General features: G+C 37.8%; 1 protein-coding gene across 1 annotated transcript; it reads right to left on the bottom strand.

Annotated features, from left to right (window-relative positions):
* Positions 1–13,823: 13,823 nt before the first annotated feature.
* LOC149835861 (uncharacterized) lies at positions 13,824–14,717 on the bottom strand. The gene has a single exon (XM_090010699.1). The coding sequence runs from the start codon at positions 14,626–14,628 to the stop codon at positions 13,936–13,938; it is 693 nt and encodes a 230-aa protein (XP_089866825.1). The 5' UTR covers positions 14,629–14,717; the 3' UTR covers positions 13,824–13,935.
* Between the last annotated feature and the right edge of the window lie 527 nt (positions 14,718–15,244).

The following is a 15,244-nucleotide window of genomic DNA, read 5'->3' as shown; positions in this document are numbered from 1 at the left end:
GAATCTAGGGTGCTTTTTGGTACTACATTTCGACGAGGTTGCAGTATCATCCTTCTCATCGACTTTTTCGGTTAGGTTGAAATGTGAGTTTCATACAAACAATATATATGCATACTATTTTATTTCATTCTTTTTTTTTATAGATATGATCATTTAATAGACCCATGCATATTTGTATTTGATTGTTATTGTGAATATTTTTTTTATATTTTGCTGTGTTTTATTTAATATTTGCCACCAGATTTATCATTTAGAGTTTACTATATTTAAGGTTTTTTCATAGATATATATTTGTTTGTATTGTAGATGATTTATGTTTATTTGTTTGTTTATCCTTTAGTTAATATTCATTATTTTTGTATTAGTGTAATGGGGTAAGGGTTCACTGTGCACATGCATTGAATAAAGGACAGTTGGATTTTAGAGTGGTTGTTGTAAGTAGTTATGTTAATTAAAATGTATGAAGTGTATTCGGGTGGTCTTTTCTCGCATGGTATTTTTATTAGATGAAAAATATATTTTTGTGGTTGGTGTAAGCAATTAATAATGACCTCTAAATTAAATGGTTAAAATATATTATCTTAACGCTAATTTTCTTACTTGGAGATATATAGTGATTTCAAAAAACAATAGCTATAAAGAATTTATGGCTTTGATATCTTGTAAAACCGTATATGTGAAATAGTCAATGATCCTCCAGTATAGTTGTTCCTAGAACGTAAATAGATATATGAATAGTTATGTTGGACGATGATTGTGTATAATCGATGTTATTTAGTAGTGATGTTTACATGATTGCTCGCAAAGTTAAAGAAGAAGTTTTTACTTGTCAAGTTAAACAAAAAGTGGTTGATGAATTGAATGATAGGAATCTTGTAGATGATATGCATCTATCTGAGGCACCATCTATCGAGCATAGTCATTTGGTGATCAGCCAACTGTCCCAAACAGTAAACGATATTAACGTCCCAAACATTGAGCTCAACCATGTGAAGGGCATGTAGTTGTCTGAACTAATTAAGATATAAATATTCGACATGCAAACAATGAAGAATGAACAATTGATGTTATACATGATCAAAGGATCACTGTAGATAATATGGAACCATGTGGACAAACCAATGTCAGTGATCTTTATCGTAGTAATTTGAATGACATCCAGCCTTCTCAGAAAGATGACAAAGCTAAGTACAAGTTGTTGGACTTTATAATTTATACTTGAGATATAAGTGCAATGATAGATGTGAAGCTTTTATGGTTAATCTTAAATGTTAAAAAAACATGAATGTTCAATACATGAAATCAAAAGAAGTGATAAATATGATCAATTTTGATTTAGTTTATGCAATCAAATAGTCAATTAATAGTAGTAGCAATCACATTGACAATGGAGAATCAGATGATATCGATGATGATGATGATGACTATACCATGTCGATGTGAGAGGACAAAGACAGTGATAACATAAGACAAATAATGATAGGTGAAAGTGACACACAAATGGTATTTGAGAAGTTGAACCCTTGGTATGTTGTATAAGCCATATAAATATTTGTTGACAATATAATTGTTTTATATTATTACACTAACCAGACGTGGTTGAATAAGTTCTCATTCAATGAATTCTTCTATAATCAAGAGCAATTAAAAATCATTGAAGCAGAGGCATCTCATTTGTGTGACAAGTTGTGTAACGAACAATTTAATGATAGTGAACAATTTTAGTGTCTAATAAAAAACTCAAACTATCAAGAAATTATTTTCGATAAAAGGTTTAATGATCTCCAACCGTGTCGCAAGTTTTTGAAAGATCATGTGATAAAAAATAACTATGAAACAAAATTCTTAAAGAGCTGCAATAACATAATCAGTGTTGTATACATGAGAAAGAACTCGCAGACTATGGTTGATTTTTTCTAGAAGGTCCAGTGTACAAAGGTACGCAAAACAAGATTCTTTCAAGTGAAGAAGTATCAAAGCAGACATACATGTGGTGGATCACTGGGCAACCTTGTAGTGAAAAAATTACCTTTTAAGTGGATTTCAATTGTTATTCACAAACACATACATGATAACACAAAGATAACTCTAAGAAAAATCTTGAATGACATCCGTCACGAAGAAGGTGTAGAGGTTAATTATAAATAAGTATGGTGTGGACGAGAACGATCTAAGAAGGCGTTATATGGTTTATTTGAAGAGTCCTTCAAAATGCAGCCTATTTGGATTATTTGATAAAGACTAACTAATGATCACTAAGGTATATTCAGATTGGTTGAAAAGATTAATTTTAATACCTATTCTTATTTTTATGTTTAAGCATCAATAAGTTTTTGAAATGATGTCTTCAATTTCTTATGGTAGATGGCACACTCCAAAAATAAAGATACATGAGTATATTATTGTCGACCTATACTAATGATCCTTATGGTGAGATGTTTCTAGTATATAGAATTTGAAGTTATTGATAAAGAGTCAAAGAATTCATGAGTATAGTTTTTGAAACATCTAAAGGAAGAACTCATATGTTTTGATAAATATAAAGAAATATTATAACTTACAATTATCTCAAATAGGCACGAAAGTCTAAAGTATGTTGTCCCCCACATATTGACCTACATGTTGTGTTAGATATTGCATAAAATATTTGACAGAATTTTTTTCTAAAAACTTTGGTTTCCCACTCAATGCACTCTGGTGGAGTGCAACTCAAACAACCATGAGACAATAATGCAATTATTTTCTACAAAAAAATTAGAATCAAGATGAAGTCACATATAATTATGTTGCTACTGACGTGAAACCAAAACATTGGGCTAACAGTTACTTTTCAATGAAAAGATATGGGTACTTAATGTCTAATATAACAGAGAGTTGCAATTTGTAGATTTTTGCCATATGTGACAAGCCCCTAATTCCTCTTATTGAAAGACTTTGTCTCATGCATATTTTCCACCAGTGGTGATTCCTCTCTCAATAGGGCTACCACTGATGTCACAACAGTGCACTATGGATCAAGAGCACATCTAGATTGGCAGGTCAACCAACCTGTGTCACATGGTTATTATCACGATGAGAATAACTAAAATTTTCATAGCACCATGCTTGTAGAGGAGGGCACCTCTGTGCCTAGTAGGGAAGCACCCTTGTGTGCAGCAACAACCTAAAGCACCCAACCCACAGAGATTGTGCACTCATGGGTGTGCAGGGCACTCAAACCAAGCTACCCTTGGCTTGGTCTGACCAACAACTAAATGCAGCCGCCCGCCCTCTCCTACTGCAACTCGTTTACTTAATTATAAGAAATGTTTTACAGATATGTTAGGGTCGCTAATCAAAGTGTATGCAAGCAATCACATGCCTCCTATCCAACATGATTTCATGAGCAACGTGTTTTGGCCTAAAACAAGGGATGTGCATGTTCAACCAGCCACCTAGATTTGATTGGGCCACTGAGCTGCACTTACCTCGACTTCGTTGTAACAAGTGCAGCATATCAGAAGGTGGTATTTGATCTTGGAGGAGATCAACATCATGTGTGCCTCTTGCTTGAGGGACTTTCTACTATCATCTTGGAACTTTGCCCCTGCAGATCGTGAGCTGGCAGACAAGCCAAGCTCATTACAAGTGGTGATATCGACTATTTTTGGAACGTACAAGTAACGATCTTTGACCTTAATGGAGCAGTAAAGTGAACCTACTTTAAGGGCAAAGTAGTGTAAAGGTGGTCAATTATGACCCAATTTTTAGGAGATGCCCCAAGATCCATACTCCAAATCCTAGATGCTACCTCATGCCCATAAAGGGTGATTCCAGTTTCTGTGTGGGGTCCATTATATTGATATGAAATCTAGGGTGTAAACTAAGAGACCAGCATGGGGTGTCCCCCACTTTCAGAGGCTTCTTTGATCTTTCAAAAAATTAATTAATCATTAATTATCTAGAGTCTTAATTATTTTTCTTTCTTAATTGTTTAAGAGTTTTAATTAATGTAGGCATCCTAATAGAGATTTGCCCCGATGAACCTCTCTCTTATTAAGTTTCTTGTTTTTCGTAGGATTCTTTGTGAAGTCACAATTAGTTTATAATTAGACTCTAAGCCTCCACTCTTTAAATAGAGAGCTAGATAACTCAATTGAATTATGAATTGAATAAGATTGAATTGATTTTATAAATCTCTCTAGACGTCTCTTTCTCCTCCCTTATATTTTTCTCTCTCTTATCTGTAATTCGCGTGAAGTCAAGCCTCCCTAGGTTGGTCCTTCATCCATTCCAAGGGCCCAAGCCCTTCTTATACCTTGTCTTGCAGTTGAGTGATCCTTACTTTAGAAATCAACATAAGATCAACCTTCCTTATGAACGTGTCTCAAGTATTTATACCACTCCATGAACCTCTATCATACCTTAGTAACAATCACTAACCATCTTTAAAGTCACCTAAGCCTCTAGACCAAGACTGCACCTGAAGGAGCATTGCAGTCCTGTTCTGCGAGTTGTTTTACTTTTTCTAATCTTTTACACATATCCTGACCACATCTGAACGTGTAGACCCCTTTAAGACCTTTCTAGACTTGTTATACAATCTCTGAAACTAATCCCAGCCTTAGCTAAGAACCTACTTTCATTCAAGACCCGAAATACCAAAACCATACCTACTGATTTCAGAAAATGCACAATTTGGCATGTTCGACCTCACCAACCTCTTCCATGACCCAACATGATATCCTTGAGCCCTAAAACCTATATCTAACCCTAACACACATCCTTAGGTAATCCAAGAACCCTTGCACCAACTCCTTTTATATATGGATCATAATTCTTACCCGAACTGCTTACGAGACCCAAACCACACCTACTTGACTAGTTGATTGACCTAGTCTATCCCTGTATTTCCAAACGTATAACCACGAGAAACCTTAGGCCACTTACTAACTGTATCTATGAGGTCTCAAAACCCCAGATACGTTAGCCACAAGCTCTAAGGCCTAGGAACCGCATGTAAAATCCATATGCTTCTGTCGGGCCCCAACTGCAATATCCATCTGTTGCTGTCCCAAGACTCCCTACCCGTCCAAATTTTGAACATTCTATGTAGGATGATTCAGAGGGTGTAATATCATATGTCCAAAAAGAATCAGGACCAATTTCCTAATTGTATGGTGTATATGACTATTATGGACAAATGGGTATGCTCGAACTGACCTGGTTGGGTACCTCTTAGAGCTCGATAGATGAGGTACAACCAGACACAAATATCAAGTAATTTTTGAAAATCTCATGATTTTATCATGCGATTTTTAAAGGCTGATATAAAAGTGTTCACATTATATGCAAGGTGCAACATGGTGAGCATGCAACAACCTGCCTGATAGCCATCCATCTTGGCATTTCTCAAGATGGGTGTGGTTTCCATCTCGAAAAATATTGAGGTGGATGGTCAACAATAGTGGAGCCTTCCAAATATGTGTTTATCATGATACTAATCTTGTTATTAACACGAGACTTGTGTTTTTTATAGTTTTACATTTTTCTTGTATATTTTAAAATTTAGATATATTGATATTTTCTCAAGAAAAGGTTAATTTATCACAAAAATCCCAATAATGAGATATGTGACTATGGGCACAACCTTGACATGTTGATGACTTGACAAGACCCTTAGTTGGCTCAAGTTGGTTCAATGCGAGTTTGGTCTTGCATTGAACCAGAAAGCCTATGGACAACCAAGTTAGGCTTGGGTTCAGCTGAGCCCAAAGATAGAAATATGTGAAATGACAAAAAATCAATAAATACTAAATATATTGAAAGGTTTTGCATTAAAAAAGATTGCTGAAAAATGACATAAACAAATGAGTTGCAAAAAGGTCAACAAAAATACATACGGATTTAATTAGGTTTCAATTATATAAAACGAAGTCAAGAAAATGCACACACGAGCAAATTTTTTATACTAATGAAGGTAAGGAACTAATGAGTAAAAATCACTCTTTTCGTCAAAATTTTCTATTTTTTTGTAGATCAAATGTTACAAATGTGATCTCCTTTAGTAAGAAACTTGTTTTGAATCATGTGATTATGACAAGTAATTATATTCTTAAAGGGGTTCAAAAACCAAGGAGCATAATGTACCAAGATTTCATAACTCAAAAAATAACATTTTTACACCAGAAAAGCACGATTCATGACTTGATCCTTAACAAACAAACCATGTTGAACACATCTATGTTGTTAATTAACTCGATACAACTTGCACTTATGATTTCTAGCTCATTAGTTCCTTACTATCATTAGTAGCAAATATTTTTCCTATCTATATATACATAGAGAGAGAGAACTAGAAATATGAGAACTATTGTGTGAACCACAATTTTCATGTATTTTTGTTCTTTTATCTTAAATCTAAATGTCCAAATGTGATCTACATGCGTGGTTTTATAAGGACAAGCTCTTGAATAATCCATTTATGATGCATAAACAAAATCTTTAAGGCTTTTAAATCAATGACTCATAATCTTCATAAATATTCAAGCATCCAAAAATTGCATTTTTCCTAAAAAATACTTAATGAGAACTATTGTGTGAACCATGATTTGCTTGTATTTTTTATTCCTTTCTCTTAAATCTAATCATATGGATGTGATTTACATGATTGGTTTTATAACACTACAAGAAAAATGTTAATTAGCGACGGGAATTTGCGATGAATTTTTTTTGTCGCAAATTTGCGACAGATTAGCTAGAAAAAACATTCATCATGAATCTGTCGCTAAGTAGCAACGGATTAGCGATGAAAAACTTTTATCGCTAATCTGTCGCTATTGAGCGACGAATTAGCGACGACAAATGTTTCGTCGCTAGTTCTCAATACAAGAAAAACAATTTAGCGAGGAAAATTTTATGTCGCTACTCCGTCGCTAATTAGAGACGGAGTAGCGACGGAAAATTTCTCTCGCTAAATCTGTCGCTAATTTTTGATTTAAACCGACCCATCAAGACCGCAAATTTTTCCCTCTCTTCCCGTTCAAAATTTAAACCGATCGAGCGTTTTAAACCAACTTCATAAGCCGAAGGGATGATATCGGAGGACAGTGACGAGGCAGAATGGCCGGTTGTTGGAGGATGGCGACGTCGGAAAGCGCGCCAGTTCACGGAGGACAGCGACGAGGCAGAGCGACCGATTGCTGGAGGATGGCGACGCTGAAGAGCGCACCGGTTCATGGAGGACGACGACGAGGCAGAGCAGCCGATTGCTGGAGGACGACGACACCGGAGAGCGCGCAGGTTCACGGAGGATGGCGACGAGGCAGAGTGGTCGGTTGCTGGAGGACGGTGACGCCGAAGAGCGCACCAGTTCATGGAGGACGGCGACGAGGCAGAGCGTCCTGTTGCTGGAGGACGGCGATGCCAGAGAGCGCATCGGTTCACGGAGGACGGCAAGGAGGCAAAGCATTCGGTTGCTGGAGGATGGCGATGCTGGAGAGCGCACCAATTCATGGAGGACGGCGTCGAGGCAGAGCGTCCTGTTGCTGGAGGACGGCGACGCCAGAGAGCGCATCGGTTCACGGAGGACGGCAACGAGGCAAAGCATCCGGTTGCTGGAGGATGGCGATGCTGGAGAGCACGTCGGTTCTGTGCAGAAGACTCGCAGTGGCGGGTCGGTCCGTTTGGGTCTAAGACCCTTTGCAATGCCTGTCGGGTACGATACAAGTCCGACATTGCTGCGGGAATACCGCTCGACAGGGAGCAATTTTGTTTTTTAAATTTAGAGACGGTTTAGCGACAGATAATTTTCGTCGCAAAAATGTAACGATGGATCATGTCCGTCGCTAATCTATCGCAAATTAGCGACGAAAGTAACGACAGATAAGTTTTGTCGCTAACTAGCGAGCAAAAATTTGTGATGGACAATATCCATCACTAATCCGTCGCCAATCCATCGCTAAACAGTTTAGCGACGGATTGGCGATGGATTAGCGATGGATATCGTCCATCGCAAATCCATGATTTTCTTGTAGTGTAAGGACCAACTATTAAATAATTTGATTATGATGCATAAACAAGATTTTTTAGATCAATAGCTCATAGTCTTCATAAATATTCATGCATCCAAAAATTTTATTTCATCGAAAACACATGACCCAAGAGTTGAATCCTAGCAAATTAATTATGCCGAACACATTGAGATGGTTAGATTTGTAAAAAAAGTGCAGGAAGTGTTGTAAATACTTAGTTCATACAATAGTTCTCATATTCTAGTGACTCTCTCTCTCTCTCTCTCTCTCTATATATATATATATATATATATATATATATATGTGTGTGTGTGTGTGTGTGTGTGTGTGTGTGTGTGTGTGTGTGTGAGAGAGAGAGAGAGAGAGAGAGAGAGAGAGAGAGAGAGAGAGAGAGAGAGAGAGAGAGAGAGAGAGAGATTTTTCCTTGAAAATCAAGTTAGGGTGTAAGAACTATGAGTTCTAAATTCAAGAATCATTGTGATTGAACCCAAGATCTTTCCTAATTAGATCCATGATTAAGCTTTTAATAATTTTAAAATATAAAATTTCATGTTCTAAATGTTTCTAACAAAAGAATGTGTTTTTTTTGCTGTTTTCTGAAGGAGTTTCATTTGTTTTTATCATTTTCAAAGTTTTATTGTAAAAGACAGTGTTTTAAATGGGGCTTTGTTAAGTGTCAACCATGGCCAGGCCAATATCCTAAAATCCTATTGAGTACTTTCACGTAAACAGAAATTCAGCCCCGCTTACTATTTGAAAAAAATAAAATTGGCTACCATGAGGGTAGGAATTAGATTGACACACAAAATGTACAAAGCAGGAAAGATATGAGAGGTATACTTAGGCCAAGGCTCAGCCCGGATAAGTTCTATCATGGAGGTGTTGGACTAGAATAACATGTATTCACATGTAGGGAAGGTTGGGTAGTGAATGGCATCGTCCTTGCGAAGGGATGACAAAAGAGGAAAACCTTTCAAGATTAAGCTGAAGAGATATTGTCAGTGTTTATTAAAAATAAAGAGTTCTTCATCTGTGGAATCCCAGTTTAGGGACAAGGTGTCCTAAGGCTTAACTGGGGCAGCACTAATTCATTATTATTAAGCCAAGATTCACTTAGAAAAACTAAAATTTGATGATGCTTAGCAGGTCCCTTATCCATAATAATTCAGGTGCTAAAGGATTTGATGCTGCCCGTACCAGTTGTGCTTCCAATGTATAGAGATGTCGACTGTTTGGATTTGGGTTGGATACCTGATCAAATCTGAATCTGTTCCAGTTAGCAACTGAAATTGGATCTAGTTTTGGTCTTTTACATCTGGATATAAATCCAAGTCCAAACCAGATCCGAATCTGAACATATGTAAAAATGTCTGTAGTTGGCTATGTTAGTCTGTCCAGATTCTGTTCTACCCCTTTTTATATTTGAATTGGATTAGGCCGGATTCGGTAAAGGTTACACCCGAACTAAATCTGACCCATTAAAATCAATATGGGTAGGTGTGCTTTGCACAAAGACTTTCAAGTCCAACCCGTTGAACTAAAGATGATTATGTCCCTATGGCAAGGATCCGAGGGCACCCTTCCAAAGGAGGCAGATTCTCTAATTAGGCTACCTTTGGAAATGTCACATATACAAAAATCGAGCCTTCATATCATATGGAGTGAAAATCATACATATAAATGTGGTTTTCATATGAAAAATTCATTAATTATTTGTTTGAAAACTGACGTTTTAGTCGGTTCGAGTCACATTAATTACCAGCTCAAAACAGCCCACTGCCATTGGGAAATCAGCATCCAAGCCCAACAAACCATGACCACTAACTAAATCATACCATAAATGAGCTCCATGCATAAAAATCTTTACTAAACATGTGGGCCTAATGAATCTTGCATATGTTCAATGTTCAAAGTTCAACGTTTATCGAACGTTCTTAAAAGCAGCTTTTGAAAGCATGAAACAACACTTGAGAAACTCATTTTTTTTTTCTTTTCTTAGGATAAAGAAAAAATCATTAGCTTGTAAAAACATGAGCATACATGAGAAACTGGCTTTTGAAAAATGAAAAGCATGAATGTAATATTTCTCATGTTAAAAAGATTGTACTTTTTTTAATTTAATAATTTTTATTATAAATTTTACATATAAAGACTAATTTTTATAAAAATTACTTCATACATATTGTAATTAAAGAACATAGATTTTAAGTATATTTATTAGTTGCTTCCCCTTATACTTTTTAAATGCTGCATGCATTCCTTACACACTCGCTTCTCGTACTTTCCACTTACTGTGGTAACTATGGTTGAATCAAATGAATCATTTAACGAACACATACCGATAAGTAATATTTTTGCAAGCAATAAATGTAGGAAGAACAAAGGACGCGATATAAGCTACGCCTTGTTTTCACCTCCAAACCAAGGGACCCCCACGTCCTTTTTTACCCGCATCCCTTTCCCGATAAGGACATGCCCCATAAATGAGAGGACACTAGACATAGACAAAGTTTCATTTTCCCTTTTGTGCTAATAAAAGTTTTAAGTGATCGTGTACTCAGATTTAACCACATAGCAAAGACAAGGGTGAAAAAGAACATGCAACGGATTACCTTCTTAGGGGACACGACACTGTGATAATTGTTTCTATACTTTATTATTATAAGTCAAGTTTTGTGATTTTTTAATATTTTGAGTTTTAATCTTTAGTTTCTGTACATTGTTCTTAAAAGATAAATATCAAGCACTGATAAATAGAGTAAGGAGGGTGCGCACGCCTGTTTCGACAAAAAAAATCAAATTTCTTTAAAATCTGACCTTGTAAAATATGTGTTCTACATGGTTGATTTAGTGGGGATTGAACTTTGGATCATTTGATTCTGACATATAAGCAGTTTTTTTTTTTAACTTTTTTTTAAAGGCAGGCTAGGGTTAGGCAGACCCTTACAGGATATACAACGATACCATTGGGATTCGAACTTGCAACCTCCCAACTCAAGGTGACCTGCACAGCTGCACTAGTTAATGAACTATGCTTTCCATACGATCAAATCACTGAAAAATAGCGGTTTGCACTCCTAAGCCGTGCGTAATATAAGTTTAACTCCTAAAGAAGCGCTTTAGGAAGCTTCTCGTAATTTGATAGATTTTATTTATTTTTTTTTCGAAAAGGAACAGGACATAAATATAGAACAATCTAAAAAGGGCTAACCTTTTATGTTCTCCCCATAAATATAATGCCAGTCAGGAAATATGACTTATATAAAATGTATGAAATACTTTAATATATTAGGTATTTTAAAATATGTATTCTGGTGCATTACTTTCGGCAAAAATCAGGTATTTGTGCCTCAACTGCGTGTCCTATCTGTGTCCATGTGACATGAGTTGGGAGGATGCCCGTAACTAGAGGGCAACACATGGTCTCAAGCAATCATCATCACCATTTTAATTTTCTTTTTTTCTTTTACATTTCCATTTTATCATCCTGATCTGATACGGACTACTTGGGCCACGTCCGCCAGGAATTCCCTAGTTCACGTGAAATCGAGATTGTCCCCATTCAGATTTTACTAACAAACACAAAAATGACTGAAACATTCCTGTGGACACCCTAAAGTACAAACCGGTCCTTCCAGGAGGGGTCTCCTTACAACCCCAAAAATAGAAATGCAAACGGTTCGGATCTGGAACAACTAAATACATGAGGATTCAGATTGGAAGAAGATTCGGCCCGAAATTGCAAAACCTTCATCCTGAATCCGATCGACCCATTTGCATCCCTACCCAGGAAGAGAACAAGACCGCACACTATTGTCTCTCACGTTGAAGCCCCAAACTGAGTTAAGTCACGGACTAGGATCCGGTGGCAGTCCCAATCATAGTCACAAATCATGTTATCGAGATCTTATTAGCAAAGTAAAATCTCACGATAAATTAAAAAAAAATATTTTTTAGAGAAATTCTTGAGAAGATATTGAAAATTTAAAACATATAAAAATAAAACTATTAACAATATAAAATATGTAAAAATATAAATATCGCATTAATAATATGATAATATCATGATATTTTCAAAATAGACGATTATTTGAAAATATCATGTTTTTCTTAGGAATATATTAGTTTCTAAAAACATCATGATAAAACAGGATATTTTCAAAAAGTAGCCGATATTTGGAAATATGGTCTGAAATCTGCCCCGATTCTAGCTAGTAAAGACTGTCAAGGCGTGGTCCATTCGTGCCCACCGGACCAAGTCACTTGATCGATCTTGGGCTTGGTTGAGATTTAGCATTGATGGTTGAGCATGGCAAGATGCTTGACTTGAACGAGCTACAAGTCAAATGGGGCCATCTCACAATTATTGACCTTGGCCAAGTAAAGTAGGACTCGGGCGAGAGTGAGAGAGAAAGGGCCAGACTGAGTCCGTTCGTGCTAAAAAATTCAACATCAACAAGGCCGAGTTGAGCTCATATGTACTTGAATTGGGCCGAGAACGGATTCCATCATCTTGCATATCATGAAGCTCATCCTACGTTAAATGCTAGCCATCTAACCAACGGTTAGGATTAGTCCACATCCTCACCTGAATATAAACTAATATTCTTAGCTGTCCAAATGCATCACTTGGACAGCTAGGATCAACATATATCCTCTGATATCATATGTCACACGATATATAGGATCCTTAAGGCTTAGCAATGCATGATCCAATTGAGAGCATCTTTAGAACTTTGTGACCAACGGGGCTCCGCTTGTCTGGTAGGAGCAACTAGTGCACGTTACCTTGTGTTGGGATGTTGCAGGTTCAAAACCCAATGGTATAATTATATAACTGGTATGTGTCCGCCTAAACCCAGCTTACCTTTCAAAAATAAAAAAGTCTAGAACTTTGTGGTGCGTTCCTTATCACTGGCCCTGATTGACTGGAGCGAATCGTGATTTGATCCGATCCGATCCGAGTCTTCTCCTTCTCCTTCTCATGATAACTCAATGGCCGAAGCTCCAATCATCCAAGTTGATGGAGCAAAAGCAGCTTGGGGGCATTCAGCCGGTGGAAATTTTTTGGCCATCTCCACTGTACCATACTCTTTAGCAGAAACTTATAGCTGTGAGATTTATACGATGAATCCCACTCTACAGATGTACTCAACGTGGTTTACTTATCCATAATTTTGTATCGAGAGGGTTTTGATGTAAAAATACGATTTTTTATATAGTTTTAGTGCATTGCGAACCTTCAGTTTAGTGCTTCTGCAACACAGCACAAACCTAAGACATGATCTACTAGATAGTAGAGTACAGTCGATTATGGTGTGTGCTTGGATTCTCAAAATTCCGTTTAATTGGAATCCAATTAAAATAAGAAGTTTCATTAAATTTTTTTACCATTGTCGACGATTTTGAGGCCACAAGGAGAAATTAGTAAAATTGGATTCCCATTTTTACCCAATTCCGTGAATCTAAATGCACCGGCAGAAGAAAAAAAAAGGATATATTTGGTACAGTAGTTTTTGTGCGCAATTTAATTGGAATCGGATGGTGCAATGACCCGAAGTTCATTATGCTCAATTTAAGTAGGAATCTACTCTCAGGTTGTGTTTTTTCAGTGAAACAATACGTTTTTTTATCGAAAAAATCTGATGGATTTATAACTGGAATTTTCAATCATTGGAAAAAAAAACCTTCTGGTGTTTGTTGGAATCTGGCGAACTTGAATACCATTCCCCATTAAAGTAGGATGTAGATGAGTTAGATTGATTAAAAACTTAAAAAGAAATAATTTGCTTAGTTTGTATTAAATATATTAAAAAAAGAAATGATATTTTTCAGAAGAGCTCATGAACAGTGATGTGTGCATGAAATGACTAAAGCACACCTTTACAAAAACAAATTGGAACAAAACGGTGCATCCATCTCTTTACAAGTATCGATGGGCAAAATCGTAATCAGCCGCGCCGGTGGACTGGTGGTGGTGAGGTTGTGGAGAGAAGACCTCGCTCCAGATCTCGACGAAGGCGCGTAGGATGATGTCGTGGTGGTGAGGGGAATTGAGGGAGAGGAAGCAGCGGAGGAGCTTTCGGAGGTCATCGACCGCCACGATCTCCTTCTCCACGATCATCTGGAGCATCGAGCACCGGAAATCGGCCAGGGGGTCGTCGGACGTCTTCACCACCGCCACGCTCTCCCCCAAACTCACCTCGACCTTGCTTGCCGCTACCTTCCCCGGCGGCGGCGGTGGTGGAGGAGGAGGAGAGGGGGTCTCGGGAGGCGGGGCTTTCCCCGTCCAGGACAGGAGGCTTTGCTCGAGCTCGTTGAGTTGGCGGAGGAGGCCGGAGAAGGTGGTTCCGGGGAGGTCTTCCTCTTCGGTGGTGGCGGAGAACTCGTCGGAGAAGCTATTCCCCGGGGGGAAAGTCTCGCTGGAGGAGTTGGAAGGGCCGAGGTCGTCGGACGTCGAGTGTTTGGTGGCGGGGGAGGGGGAGTCCGGAAGGTGGTGCTGGTGCGGCTTTATGGACGGCGGCCTCTCCTTGCCTGAGAAGAACATCCTGGAACCGCGGCACCCGCAGCCGGCGGACACCACGGGCGGACATCGGTGCTTCTTGGCCGCCGGCATGGGTAGTGGTGCTCTCTCTCTCTCTCTCTCTCTCTCTCTCTCTCTCTCTCTCCTGTGGCTTGGCTACAACTACAAGACTGCAGAGATACGAGGGCGTTGCTGGTTGTCTTTTCCCTATGTTATATAAAGTTTCCGAAACTAATTTGTGTAAATGCATTTACATTTACATCGAAAAGGGAATTGACAAACGGTCGGTGTTGGTCAAATCATAGTCCCATATATTGCCGTTGTTTAAGAAATAAATGCAAAAAACGCGATAGTTTCATAATATCTCCTTTGAAAATATAAAAATTTTATCCTGATATTATCCCGTTATTAACGAGATATTTATATGTATATGTTTTTAATAATATTAAAATAAATATTCATACGTGTGTGGTGTCATCTGACATGCAGTAAAAAATGGTGTATCACTGAGACATACGTTGGGAGGTGTCCTTACAATTACGAACTCTTTTTTCTTTTTTTGTCAAGAAAAAAGGGCCCCTGATCGCACAATTACAGGCCTCCAATTGTTAAAGGTTAAAACCTTTGAGGCCCGACCATATGCAACGAGAGACAGCCTTATGGGGTTTGAATCGCGGTCATTCAATGTCAAGTGACAAACTACGGCTGC

The sequence above is a fragment of the Nuphar pumila genome, chromosome 6, assembly GCF_984573655.1.
Source record: "Nuphar pumila chromosome 6, dmNupPumi1.hap1.1, whole genome shotgun sequence".
In the NCBI taxonomy this organism is placed as follows: domain Eukaryota; kingdom Viridiplantae; phylum Streptophyta; class Magnoliopsida; order Nymphaeales; family Nymphaeaceae; genus Nuphar; species Nuphar pumila.
This window is presented reverse-complemented; position numbering and strand designations above follow the sequence as displayed.